At 39.7% G+C, this 13,754-nt stretch overlaps 1 protein-coding gene across 1 annotated transcript in view; it reads right to left on the reverse strand.

The window, feature by feature from the left end:
- Positions 1–505: 505 nt before the first annotated feature.
- The window catches only part of CNTNAP4 (contactin associated protein family member 4), a 242,524-nt gene continuing 229,275 nt past the window's right edge, over positions 506–13,754 (reverse strand). The window contains exons 22-24 of the mRNA XM_025993077.2: positions 7,482–7,700; positions 7,056–7,127; positions 506–2,854 (exon numbers count right to left, since the gene is read on the reverse strand). Coding sequence (XP_025848862.1) covers positions 2,661–2,854; positions 7,056–7,127; positions 7,482–7,700 — 485 coding nt within the window. The 3' untranslated portion in view covers positions 506–2,660. The remainder of the gene's footprint in view (positions 2,855–7,055; positions 7,128–7,481; positions 7,701–13,754) is intronic.

Genomic DNA, 13,754 nt, shown 5'->3' on the forward strand with positions numbered 1-13,754 from the left:
ATTTTCCAGAGATGATCTTCATTTCATAGAGGCAAGTCTTCAATGCCACACAAACCCCCCTCTATTTGCATATTGCACATTTGAATTTAATGAGATTTGGAAAGTTCGTCATCTCAAAAAGAGAATGTTAATTATATATCATTTTCATTTGAAATCACAGGTAAGGAATTCTTAAAACTTTTATATTATAGAAGGGTGCACTATATTCCTTCATATAATCCCATATATCAATATAGTGCTCACTCTCCAAGCTCTCTGCTGAAGTGAAATGATATGACCCGATTTAAATATACAAAACATTTCAACAAGCAATTGCTGACAGGTATTGTCTCTGGTAAAACTTTAAACACGGTTTAGCCTCTTTCACTTGTTATAATCAATAAACATTTTTCCATTTTTGTGTCCATCCAAAAGGAAAATACATGACAAATGCAGTTTTTGTTAATAATTCATAATAATCACGGAATGTACCAAAAGACTTGAAAAAATACAGACCACCAGTAAAGAAGGTGCACATCTACACATCTTTTTACTGTTTTAAGAAAATGAAAATCCAGTATAATTCCCTCATTTTAAACTTTTATACAACGTCTCTTAAAATATATTCTGCATTTTACTTCAAAAATGCATTTTATTAAGAAAAAAAGAAGGAATAGATTACAAATCAGGACATGAAAATCATGACATATGATGAATCAATGCACTTTGATGCCATAACATTGCAGTTTCTAGCAGTGCGGACCACACACTACCATGAGGCTTCACCATCTATAAACCTGTCTACATCCCAGCCAGGTTAATGCGGCTACTAAATCACATGAACACTTGCAACAGATTCAGGGCTGTTATGATGCTTGTACTCAGCTTTGCATCAAATAAAAACTACCATTTCTGTGTTCAATTCTTCAAGTCTTTCAATTAAAAAAAGTATGCCATTTATCAATATAGGTCCTTCATAAACTACTATGTTAATCCATATCCTAAGACTTAGTCAGGCATTTACAGAAACAGCAAAATGGATATAGTGCTATAGAAAAGACAGGCAGCTTTTGTAAGGAGGTTCAAAAGGGAAATAAGATGCTTAATTTATGTATTTCCACATTGTTCTGGTGTCTACAAAATTGAGGAATCCAATTTTTCTTTGCCAGGGACCTGGAACGTGTGAGCATAAATAGCAATGTGCCTTTATTATATAATTGGCCTATGAAATTTTAAGATAACAACATGCACGCATCTTGTTTGCTTTTGCCTCAAAATCCATTAGTGCAACAAGTTTCATAAGGTTACTGATAATTCTTTGATCTCTTGGTATGTATATACACCCTAATCGGAACGCACTAGTTAGTAGGTTATATTGATTTTTGGTACTTTTTAAGAAATCACCCCATCACCATTAGTGAGAAAGGACAGAATGGCAGACTTAGCACAGATCATATAATACAGCATCACCCCTTAGAGTGAGCATCCTTTAACCACTCCATTGGTTTTGGTAAAAGGGGGCATAGTTGCAGCTTATATTTCAAAAAGTCTGTCCTGGAGATCAGTACACAGAAAAATGTATGTCTGAAGGAGTATATGTTTTAGAATGGGGAATAGGGCTCTCCACTTCAAATTGTCTCTTTTTTCCTAATACATAAGGAATATGCTCCATGGAATATAGTTAAGGGAGATCAAAGAATATTTGGTGATAAGCTTTAGAAAACAAACCATAAGCACAAACCTATGAAAACCGGCATAAGGTTCGGGGAAAATATTCTCAAAAGTATATTTCATATGAGACACTACAGTTGTAAATAAAAATAAGTTTTTTGCATTGTTAAGAACCGTGTTTTTTTATATCAACAAGTTTAGTAGTTGCAAACATTTCACATTCTTTGGGAAATTGGCATTATCCAGCGTCTTACCTACTGCCACTACTGAACAATGATAGCAGATTATGAGAAATTTAAAAGGCAGGACGTCACACACTGACAACCAATGCACTTTCTGAGTCTTGTTACATATGAATTTTACGTTCAGAGCTGAAGTCTGACGCTCAAAACCTAATGTATTCAAAATCATTAAGAAAAGTCAAATAGAAAAACAGCAATCCAATCAAACCAATGACAACAAAACATCTTTCAAGACTACTGGTAAATTGTATTGAATGTAATACAGAGAAAGGCAGAGGGGGTCGATATATTTTTGGCCACTGCAGATGCAAACACCAGCCAAACAGGATCTGAGAAGCATTTCCAGGTCTATGAATAACACCATGGGGGACACTAAAGCAAACACAGCGCATGTTCTCAAATAAAGCAAGGTCAGTATAGTCCAATTTTTTTAATCTCTAACGAAACTGATGTATCACATGGTTGAGAGACCAGGGCTACAGTTTAAAAACTGTAGTCATCAAGTGAGTCAAACTTCCGTTTTAGATTCTATCAGAACAGTTGGAAATTAAGAGCAATATCTAACTCCTTGTTCTATAGAACGACTGCTATGGGAAATACGTCACTGGATGAGACCTCCTGGGGCCATCTCGAGTCTGGATATGGCAAGATGGCAGTGCTGCAAATCCAGTGCCTGTACATTCAATGTAAGAACATTTTCTTGTCCGTTGAGAGCCCCTGGCTATTAAAACAGACCGTTGGAATTGCAAGTTAAATCACAGCTGCCAATCAGAAGAAGTACTCTTTCTGATTTTCATTGACTGCACTTTGTATATTAAGCTCACTTTTCAAAACAGCCTCAGCACTGTCTACATTCTCTGACCTTTTTGCCTCATTTCTCTTGTATAACCTTTTCTGCTGATAAATGCGAATGGCTATGGCAGCGATGCACAGCAAGATAAAGATCACAACAGCTATCAAACCTAGTGAGAGAAGAGAAAAACAACGCAAAATCAGAATTTTTTGTCAGAATAGAAGCTCTGCTGACTTCATTGCTTAATAAGTCATAACGATTATTTTCTACATAAATCAAGCATCTAGTATACATAAATTAAAAATATGAAAACCTCGGGTATTTCTGGATCTGATGGTATCATGATACATTGAGTTTGCTTCCGAGTTCTATCAGCCCTCTAGGTTTGCCTCCATTTATTCTGCATGTGTATCAGACTGGATTTATTCAGTACATTTCCATTTATTTTATTTTTTTAGTGCTTTTACATTAAACACAGGATGCTTTTGACATGCCCCTAAGACCATGTGGTCACTGCATATTAATACACAAATTTTCATTATCTTATAAAATAATTCAATGTACTTTTGTGCTTAAATAGTTAAACATTGTAATTCAGTTGATTCTCAATAGTTTGCCATACTGTTGAATAGGAGGAACAGGATATATGTCTCTGAATAATCCTGACTGGTTAAATGTATTCATACAGATAATATAGATTATTTAGGCTATTTCTATATGAGGAATATTGATATTTTGAAGCATCTGGTTGTAAATAAAAGATTTAAATACCACAATTGTTAACTATGCCAATATATGATTTTCAACCTTGGCATTACATTGAGCCAGTGGTTCTTCAAAGTGTGATCTGTGAATCCCTGTTGGTCCCTAGGACACTTGGAGAAGGTCCACAGAGTCAACACTATTTTCATAATAATTCTAAGACTCCTTTTCCATTGTGTTGACATATCCACCGTCAGTGTAAAACAGGGTTGTGTAAAATTCCTGGTACGTTAGCATGAATTAAGGCAAGGCTACCAAACTAATAGCGGTCACTGAATTCATTATTATACTGCCAGACAACCCCAGACAGAAAGGAAAAAAGCCAGATTCATTTAAGAGTGTCCTTGATGAAGTACTAAAAATTACTTATTTTATGAAATCTTGACTTTTAGCTATATGCCTTTTTAACATGTCGGGTGATGAAATGGAAAGTACTTGGGCTATATCTCCAAGTGTGATGGCTGTCTCCAGGAAAAGTGCTTGTGTGAACAGCTGACTTGTGAGCTCAACTAGTTACTTTTTTGCTTCTGATCACCAGTTTTCTTTGAAAGAATGACTGCCAAACTCTGATTGTTTTGACTCAGATATTCGGCAGATACTTTCTCTGAAATGAGTGAAGTCAGCCTGTCACTTCCAGAAAAACAACTGACAATATATGTTGCCAGTGATAAAAGTCAGGCTTTCAAATGAAAAACAGAATTTGGAACACTAATGCCTGTCACCAGGAGTTTGAGAATTTCCTAATACTTAAGACTTTTCTAATGAAAACAGAGGAAGTATTAACTTATGTAGTTGTTTTTAGGCAAAAATAACTACAGAGAAAACATTACTGTGGATCAACTATCATATTGTAAAGCTAAGACTCCTCATTTCAGTTTAAGTTAGGTGCATTTAACTCTAAGGGAGTCCACCAAGCTAACACACTGAGTCATAATTACCAGAAACTGTGATTTCCACCAATCACAGTGGATTCCTGAGCACATGATTTAAGGCGTGGATTCACTATAGCAAATCCTAATCCTGTCAATGGCTGAGCTGATTTTTGGCTGGGTCAACCTTACCTGAGAAAGACAGCAATTCCTTGCTCATAAATCTAATATAAATGTGGCAACCAAATTCTGCACTTGAAATCTGAAGAACTTACTAATGGATATGGTTATTTTTGTTATTATTAATCATATTAATAAATAATAATTTTAATAGTAAAATACATTTGTTGTTATATAATTGGCCACTCATTAGTTGAGTTGCTATAATTCTTTCTATTGTCTGGCCTCTTGTTATAGGCCTCTTGTTTCAAGAGAGATATTCTGAATAATTTCAATGTAAAAACCTGATGAAGTCTACTACAGAGAGCAGGTTACAGCAATTATAAAACAGACATCAACATTACAGTGGCCCAGATAGGACATCCAGACAGTCATAATTATGAATGGACTCTGGAACTATTTTGTTCCATGTATGTGATTTATCTCCTTTAATTTGAGGAAGGTATTATGTCAGGATTTGTCATGTCCAAGAAAAATCTTGATCTAACCTGTTATATATATAAAAAAAGAACCCACTAAATAAAATATGGCCAATCACTGTACTCTATGACACTGCCATCTGAAGCTCCGTGTGAATGTGTTTTTATGAAGAAATTACGTAGCTTTCTTTTTGTCTAAATCTCACCATTCATATCCTGTAGCCCGGCCAGAAACCCTCTATAATATCTGGGCCACCAGTTTTAAATGTCTTATTAAACAATTTTCCCATCTTACATTATTCAGTGTTTGTAAGTGAAGACAAAGATCATCCAAAATGTAGAGCAAGGGGTGATTAGCCAATTTGGAGAAATTTTAAATGGATTAATTATTGTTACACAGTGGGTGCAATTTACGAGTAACTAGACAAGGGATGAAAAATTATACTACGATGTTACCAGATGGAGAAACACCCCAGAGGATGATATTCTGTGATTTAGCAGAAAAATCGCACGTGGTCCCAGGCAGGGCCTTCTGAGCTTAAATGGCCATGCCCAGCTGCTCTGCTTCTGAAGCTCAGTCCTGCAATGGCCGAAAGCAGACACCACTGGATTCCTAGACTCAGCCTCCTGAGCTGCAAACTGGCCATGTTGTCCCTCTTGCGCTCTGCATTCCAGCCAAGGGAGATTTTCACAGTCTAGGTGGCCTAGAACTTGTTTCCATTCCAGAATAACAAAGAATGACTTATCAACACACCCCTCCTTTATTCTATAAATCTTGCCAATGGGCTCTGCCCAAAGCAACACTATTTTAACAGATTAACTATTTTCTTCTAACATTGGCTTGACTATGCAATCGCTCTCTATGGATATCTATCTTTGCGTCTGTCTCCCTCTAACTATACGAGTTAAAATGTACAAACGAAGCACCATCATGAGAAGAGACAATCTGTTTGGCAATAAATCCTAGTTTAAAACGTGCAGCACATTAGATGCTATAGCTTTAAATGAGTTTTTACCATATAATGTATTAATAATAATATATTGGTGCATTTCTTTTAGACATGCAGTTATTAACTACTCTTCTAAGCAGGTCATGTTGTTTGTTTTTTGCTTGCTACATGACTCGATGGGAATTCTCTTAATGTGTCTTGAATTCATACACCATTAGTTTGATAAAAGAAAAATACTTTAAATTGTTAATATCCCCACAAAGATTTGACTAGTACTATTCTCTGCCTCAGGAAAATCCTAGCTAGTTAAAGGAAGTTGATGTTTGGATCAGTAGAGGTGTAAAAAAAATAGAACAAAATGGATCAGCTCACATAAAATGCCCAAGTAAAAGAGTCATCACATTATCTGGCAATGTATTAAAATAACTGTTTACTTTTTATATACTTATCATATGCAGAGTGTGGAGAAAAGGTGAGCCACTTAGCATTTCCATGATCTGATTAATAACTTTCCTAAGACCATTCATTGGGAAGAAGAAGGTATATTTGGGGGGCTGGTTTTAAATAGATTACGTCTCAGAGAATATTGTTTCATGGCCAGGAAGATATACTTTAAAATTTTGCGTGTTAATTCTGCAGTTTAAAAGAATTATGAATCATTTTTATTCCATTAGCCTAATATTTGACAAAAATGCAACTAAAAATGTAATATTCATTCATGTGAGCACCTAAAGCATGGACATATCCATTTTATTGAGCATGACCACAACATGAGGGTTTCTTGATTTTTTACATAAACTCTTGCAGAAGCAGTACAACACAGTCCAAGAGACCAACAAAAATAGTACTTCTTCCTCAAGTATACACAGAATTCCCTAGGGATTATAGAAGAGGCCACTTTCAAGCTAAATGAGAATTCATTTTTACACAGTTTAGGAACTATTCTTTGAGTGTGGCGCCTTGGTGAAATTATCAATTATTTATACTGAGAATCTTCAAGGAATTCAGGAATTCAAGAAGATTCTAAAAGACAATCCAGTATAAATAATAAACCACCCTCGTTGACCTCAGGCTTCAGTGCCTGACGTGGGGGATATGTGTGGATTCTTCATAGTTTCTCTGATGCTAAACAGTCACCACTCCTAGTAATGAGAAGTACCAAAGAAGAGCTCATCCTGGCTTTCTGTTACCTCCAATCACTGCAGAGTCACTTCTGATTGCATTAGCTAGGGGTTCTCTGTCGTTTCTTGTTCCTGAATGATCTGCAATCAAAGGATAAAAAAGGGGACAGGGGAAGGGGGTGATATAGCGAAGTAAAAAGAAGAAATTTTGAAAAAAAAAATCTTAAAACATCTTAAACCAGAGCAGAATTATGGAGGTCAAAGTGGGATCTCTGTCAATTATTTTAACATCAGCAGTGTCAAATACCGTGGCCCACATGAACAAGTGTTGGGAATCTAGAAAACAAACGGCAAAGAGAACTGGGAGTCCAACAAACAAAACCAGTTTCCAGAAGCCACTGTGGGAACACACTGGCACAGCAGCATCGGAAGACTCAGTACACGTCCAGGGGATGAGGGTGTTCGGTACTGCGTAAAGGAGGAGCCATACACCACCTGCAAAGGAGTGTGTCCTCTCCCTCGATGTGGCATCAGTGCCAGCCTGGGCCACACAGCTAGACTCTGTCACATGTCCCGAGACGGTGATGCGGGCGGGGTGGCGGGGCTGCAGCGCGGCCTTCAGAGGGGCCACGTGGCTGAGCTGCAGGGCAGAGAGACAGCCCAGGAAGCCCTGTGCGCCGGCCAGCGCCGTCTCCTGATCTAGGTCACCGTGGTCTGCGGATCCAAAGAAACACCCAGATCTTAATACCGGGCACAAGCAAACAGGCAAGGCTGCAGATGCAATGTCTGGAGTCTGATAAGACAATAGCAACATGCACACAGTAGACTCGATTCCCCTTTATTGGGCTTTATTAAAAGAGTCAGATCCATTTAGTGTCTCCTTGGTGAGCCTAAGTTAATGCAGGCAAATTTCTAAGTAGGGCTAATTTAATATGATGATGTGGGGAAGTCTGGAAATGACTGAAGCCTCCATAAGCATGGGCCGGGTTTTGAACTGATAAGGGTTCCTGAGATGGTAAATTTAACCCAGATGAAATATGATTTGGGATAGGGCCTGGAGTAAAAAGATTAAAGTGCTGCCTGCTTTGGAGATGAATTCAGCTCAGCTTTTGAGACATAAGTCATGAAAAATCACAGAAGCTAGAGGGAAAGGTGAGCTTCTGGAGTTCCCCCATCAATTGCCCATTCGGTCTGGCTGCTCGCTTTCCGGTACCCCAAGATCGCATCCGAACAGGCAGGGACGTGATATTACCACACGCTGGAGGCTACACCCCAAAGTGCTTAGAGAGCCGCCCTAATTGCTCTTGTGCAGCAGTGAAAATGTTCATGCCTCACGGCCTTTTCTGGTTCCCTGCTGCCTGTCACTCATGCCTCCCCTCTAGATAGAAACCCACCCCCGGGCAGCCCGGGTGGCTCAGCGGTTTAGCGCCGCCTTCAGCCCAGGTTGTGGTTCTGGGGACCCGGGATCGAGTCCCACGTCAGGCTCCCTGCATAGAGCCTGCTTCTCTCTCTGCCCCTCGCCCCCCCGTGCTCTGTGTCTCTCATGAATAAATAAATAAAATCTTAAAAAAAAAAAAGAAACCCTTCCCCCATATTAGCAAGAGTTTAGTTAACTCTGTTAACTATTGTGACTGTGACTATTGTCACAGTCTATGACATTGTGAAATGGAGATTGGCTTGAGCGCCAGAATATTAATTTATGGTCTTTTTTTAAAAAGATATTTTATTTATGTATTCATGAGAGACAGAGAGAGGCAGAGACACAGGCAGAAGTAGGCTCCCTGAAGGGGGCCTGATGTGGGACCCGATCCCGGGTCTCCAGGATCAGGCCCTGGGCTGAAGGCAGGCACTAAACCGCTGAGCCACCTGGGCTGCCCTTAATTTATGGTCTCACAGTGAGGTATATATTTATATTTTATGCTTGGCGAGCCTGAAATCTAAACAAGGGGAATAAACTGTAGAGTTTTAAAGTTCAAATGTTATCAGACTGCAGTGCACACATCTACCCGATGTGACCAGAAACGTGGCAGGACTGCTCTCACCTGCTCTGCATGTAATACAGGGACACAGGCCCAATTCACATTTTTGTTTCTCTTTTTACGAAATAGTGTCACAGGTATTAAGTATTTATTGAGTATTTCTAATGTGCTAGGCACTGTTCCAAGGGATCTGCATATTCCCATTTACAGCTCGCAGTAGCCTTGAGGGTCTGACTGCAGTCCCAGGGGCAGGACACTGGGATGCGGAACCGTCCTGACTGCCTGGGGCTGCAGAGCTGTGGGCATTGGGTGCAGGAGTCAGGCCTGTTGGGCTCCAAATCCCAGGGCTCTGCTATTTGCGAACTGCTTTCTGATTGACACATTGTTTCCTTTGCTCCCTTCATACCTTGTGCAGTGCCTCTTATTTATTTTGTTATAATTTTTTTGGCTTGAGAGCAGCTATTCTTGAAGTGACTCTGGACAACCTGGCTCTGACTGAGCCTGTCTTGTTATACTAAGAATGCTGAAGAAGGCCCGTTTTGTCCCACTTTCATTCCCACTTTATACCTAATGATAAAAATGCTGATTCAATGTTTAGTATCATGAATCTGAAAATCCGAGAGATTATACAGTACTCTCCTGGTGGGGGAGATGGACATGTGGCATTCCGGTGTCACTGTGTAGCCAGGCTCACAGGCTCCCTGAACCTACGGGTGACCCCCAACCCCAGCATTATGTTACATAGAAGCCATTCCATCCACCCATAGACATTGAGAACTAACTTAGCACCAAAACACAGCATTCACTCACTTGAACGATGTTTATGTTTAGAAAGACATTCTAAACATTCTTGCTTCAGAATTTTTACTTTAATAAGAAAGGAAAAGGAAATATACATTAATAGCATCATAATCAGGAGGGTGCTTTTCATTCATTCTATGATGTTAAAAATCTTGATTACAATCTTGATTGACTTTTAAAAAATCTTACCTTTTGAACCAAAAAATAATGTAAATAGGATAGATTCACTTCTTGGTACAAATCAGAGACGCGATGAATTTTCTTTTGATTAATTAATTAATTAGATTTTATTATTTATTCATGAGAGACACAGAGAGGGAGAGTCTGAGACATAGGCAGAGAGAGAAGCAGCCTCCTCGAGGGGAGCCCAATGTGGGACTCGATCCCGGGATCCTGAGATCATGCCCTGAGCCAAAGGCAAATGCTCAACCACTGAGTCACCCAGGTGTGCCCCCTTATTTTTTTTAAAGATTTATTTATTTGAGACAGAAAGAGAAAGAGCTGGTGCGGTAAGGGGCAGAGGGAGAGAACATCCAAGCAGACTCCTGCTGATCGTGGAGCCCAACACGGGGCTTGATCTCAGGACTCATGAGATCAGGTCCTGAGCCTAAATGAAGAGTCAGATGCTTAACTGACTGAGCCACCCAGACACCTCGAGATGAATTTTAAAAACTACACCTTCAAGTCCAAAACATTCTACATATTACAAGTTACTGTATAAAAAGACTTTAAATTCTAAAACTTAAAGCGGGCAGTTAATCAATTAATATTTGTTTTAAGAGCTACCGATATAGGAAACAAATTCCCTGCATATCAGGCATCTCACATTCTAGTCGCAGAGACAGAAAATAAACATAGAAACAGGAACTAATGAAAATTGTGAAGAGTGGTAATGCTCCGAAGAAATAAGTTAGGAAGTGTGATGGAGTGTGTCTGGAACAGAAATTTATCTTGATGGATTAGGTGATTTTTGTGTGTCTATTTTAAAGTTGACTCTTCATAGCCCTGTTCCCTTAGTAGTCTGTATATATTATTCCAGCATCTTCTGGCTGTATTACTTCTTTCTCAAATTTTGTGAGATTACCTGTGATTTAGGAATTTTGCACAGAACATGGTGGGCCCTTTTCATCTGGAGATACAAGGTTTTTCTTTAGCCTGAAAAATTTCATACATTGTGCACACAACTGTTGCTTCGCCTTCATTTTTTTAAAGGCTTATTTTATAAAGAATGAGAGAGAGAGAAAATGAGAGGGAAGAACTGAGGGAGACGGAGGGCGATGAATCGTCAAGCAGAACCCCCTCTGAGCAAGGAGCCCAATGTGGGGCTCCATCTCACAACCCCGAGATCACGACCTGAGCCGAAACCAAGGGGTGGATGCTTTACCCATCGCACCACCCAGGCGCCCCCCCCTTCATTTCAACTCTTTTATTCTCTTGTTCTGCTGATTATTCACACGGGGGGGGGGGTCTCCTCTGCATATTCTCTAAGCTATTTTACTTTTCCCATCTTATTTTTTAGGACTTAATTTTGCATGAGTCAAGTGCTTCATTCATTTGATCTTCTAGGTGATGAATTCAAGTTACAACAAAGAATATCCTACTGACACTTTTGGTCTGGAACAATCATACTTTTTAGTTCCCCAAAGTCTTTTGATTGCTTTGCTAAAAGAAAAGTCCTCTTACCAAGTTTCCATCAGGATAGTATCTGTTTCCCTGAAGAGGCTTACCATGATAGGGGATGATTTTGGTGGTTTAGTTTCTTCTCCTATTTTATTATTGAATCTTCTTCTTCTTCTTTTTGGTCATTGAATTTTTTTTTAAGATTTTATTTATTTATTCATAAGAGACACAGAGAGAGAGAGGCAGAAACACAGACAGAGGGAGAAGCAGGCCCCTGTGTGGAACCTGATGTAGGACTCAATCCCAGACCCTGGGATCACGCCCTCAGCCGAAGACAGACGCTCAACCACTGAGCCACCCAGGCGTCGCACTGAATCTTCTTAAGAATGGAGTTGTTCTTCTCATCTGCTAGGTGCTTGTCAGTCCCTGATTTCCCTAGGTGGCTGGCCAACATCCAGAGAAGGTAGACAAATAGCTGCCCCACCTCATGGAGGGTTCAGGTCAAGCACTAACATAACCTCTAGACAGAGAGGACTCAAACTTCATGTCATCCTCAGCAGGATTCAGGAACTCCTCAAGGTTCAGGTTTCTCCCTTCTTTGCCAAAGTGGGGAAATGGGCACTGTGAAGTTTTTAATGCTAATCTCTCCCCATGGGGTCCAGAGATGTCTGCAAGCCAAGCACTTCCAAGCTGAGGGAAGGGATCTATGCAATTTAGGATCTGCCAAGACTCTCCTAGGCTGGTCCCTGCCTTGGTTCCTTCCAACCAGAGGGCAAGGAGTCTCCCAACAGTTTCTTCACTGGCAACCTCCAGGCTCCCCACTGCATGCCAGGCGGGACCAACAATTCCTATTTTCAGGAGAGTCAATGGGTGGAAATTAGAATGACCAGTGAAGGCACAGCACAGGGGCTTTGCAGCCATCTCCCCAGAACTGAGTCCAAACAAAATGAACAGCTATACTATGTTGTTCATAAGCAAAGCGGGCCTTAGAAACACAAAGCATTAGATATCTCGCTGGACATTGACAATTGCACTAATAAAGCCAGTGAGCAAAAAGACCTATCTCTCCTATTATCTGACTCCTGAACACCAACATCATGTTAAGGATTAAAACAAGGAGGGTGGAAGAATTCAAGACTGACGTCTCCCGCTTTACACAATTCTCGAGAGGACTCAATCATGTTTTGGATGTTTCTGGTTATAAAAATTCCTTAACTGACTCCGATTTTTGCCTTTTAAAAAATTAGCCTCGGGGGGATCCCTGGGTGGCACAGCGGTTTGGCGCCTGCCTTTGGCCCAGGGCGCGATCCTGGAGACCCGGGATCGAATCCCACGTCGGGCTCCCGGTGCATGGAGCCTGCTTCTCCCTCTGCCTATGTCTCTGCCTCTCTCTCTCTCTCTCTGTGACTATCATAAATAAATAAAATTAAAAAAAAATTAGCCTCAAATGTATTCTCCAACAAAGGAAATGACCTCTGCTTTGTTAAAGAAGAAACCTTTTAACAAAAGGTCTGCAGGAAAAATAGAGTACCAAGGAATTAGAGTTTGCATGAAATGCCTTTCTATACAGGGAAAGAGTGCCGTTTCTGGAAAGGGTATGAAGTAAATGGAAGAACAATCACAAGGAGTGCTTTGTGAAATTTCCTGTGGCTCCTATTAACCAACAAACAGAAAAACTCAGAAAACAAAATCAAGTAGTTGGCCATATCTATAAGAAGGATTTTGTTTAAAAAAGAATCTTAGTATCTTTAAACCATAAAGATAAAGATAAGAAGGCTTGCCAGAGCATGGTGCAATAAATCAGAGGAGGAGTAGGGCTGACACCCAATAGGGCATTTTTTTTTATCATTATATGCAATTACAACCAGGATCCAATAAACAAGAGTTAGTGGAAAAGTAAAATGGCAAAGCAGACAGTACATACTATGTGGATAAGGGAGAAGTTTTTCATAAAAGGTAATTTATTTGCCAACCAAACCTACTGCTCTTAGGTATAACCTTGAAAATCTGATTAATACAAAAGCTATTTATAGTTAGGTATCTCTGGGTGACCTGTACTTCTCTTCTGCTTTCAACATAACCCGTCCAAAGTGTCACAAGACATCTACAAAATCACGGTGTCCTTAAGTAATCTAATTAAACTATCTTATGTGCCCCCTTGGCTCTGATATTTTACATAAAATATCACTGAGACTAACATTTGTTCCTACAGCTCTTCTAAGAGATGGAGTAGACACCCTCTTCCCTCTGACCACACACTTTATTTACATCTGGCCTAAATCTCCACTGCAGAAATCTGAGCTACTTCCTGGCTCTGCAGCCTCAGATGAGATCAATGATCCCTATGGGTCATTGCCTCTAAATATAC

This window comes from Vulpes vulpes, chromosome 12 (genome assembly GCF_048418805.1).
Source record: "Vulpes vulpes isolate BD-2025 chromosome 12, VulVul3, whole genome shotgun sequence".
Taxonomy (NCBI): domain Eukaryota; kingdom Metazoa; phylum Chordata; class Mammalia; order Carnivora; family Canidae; genus Vulpes; species Vulpes vulpes.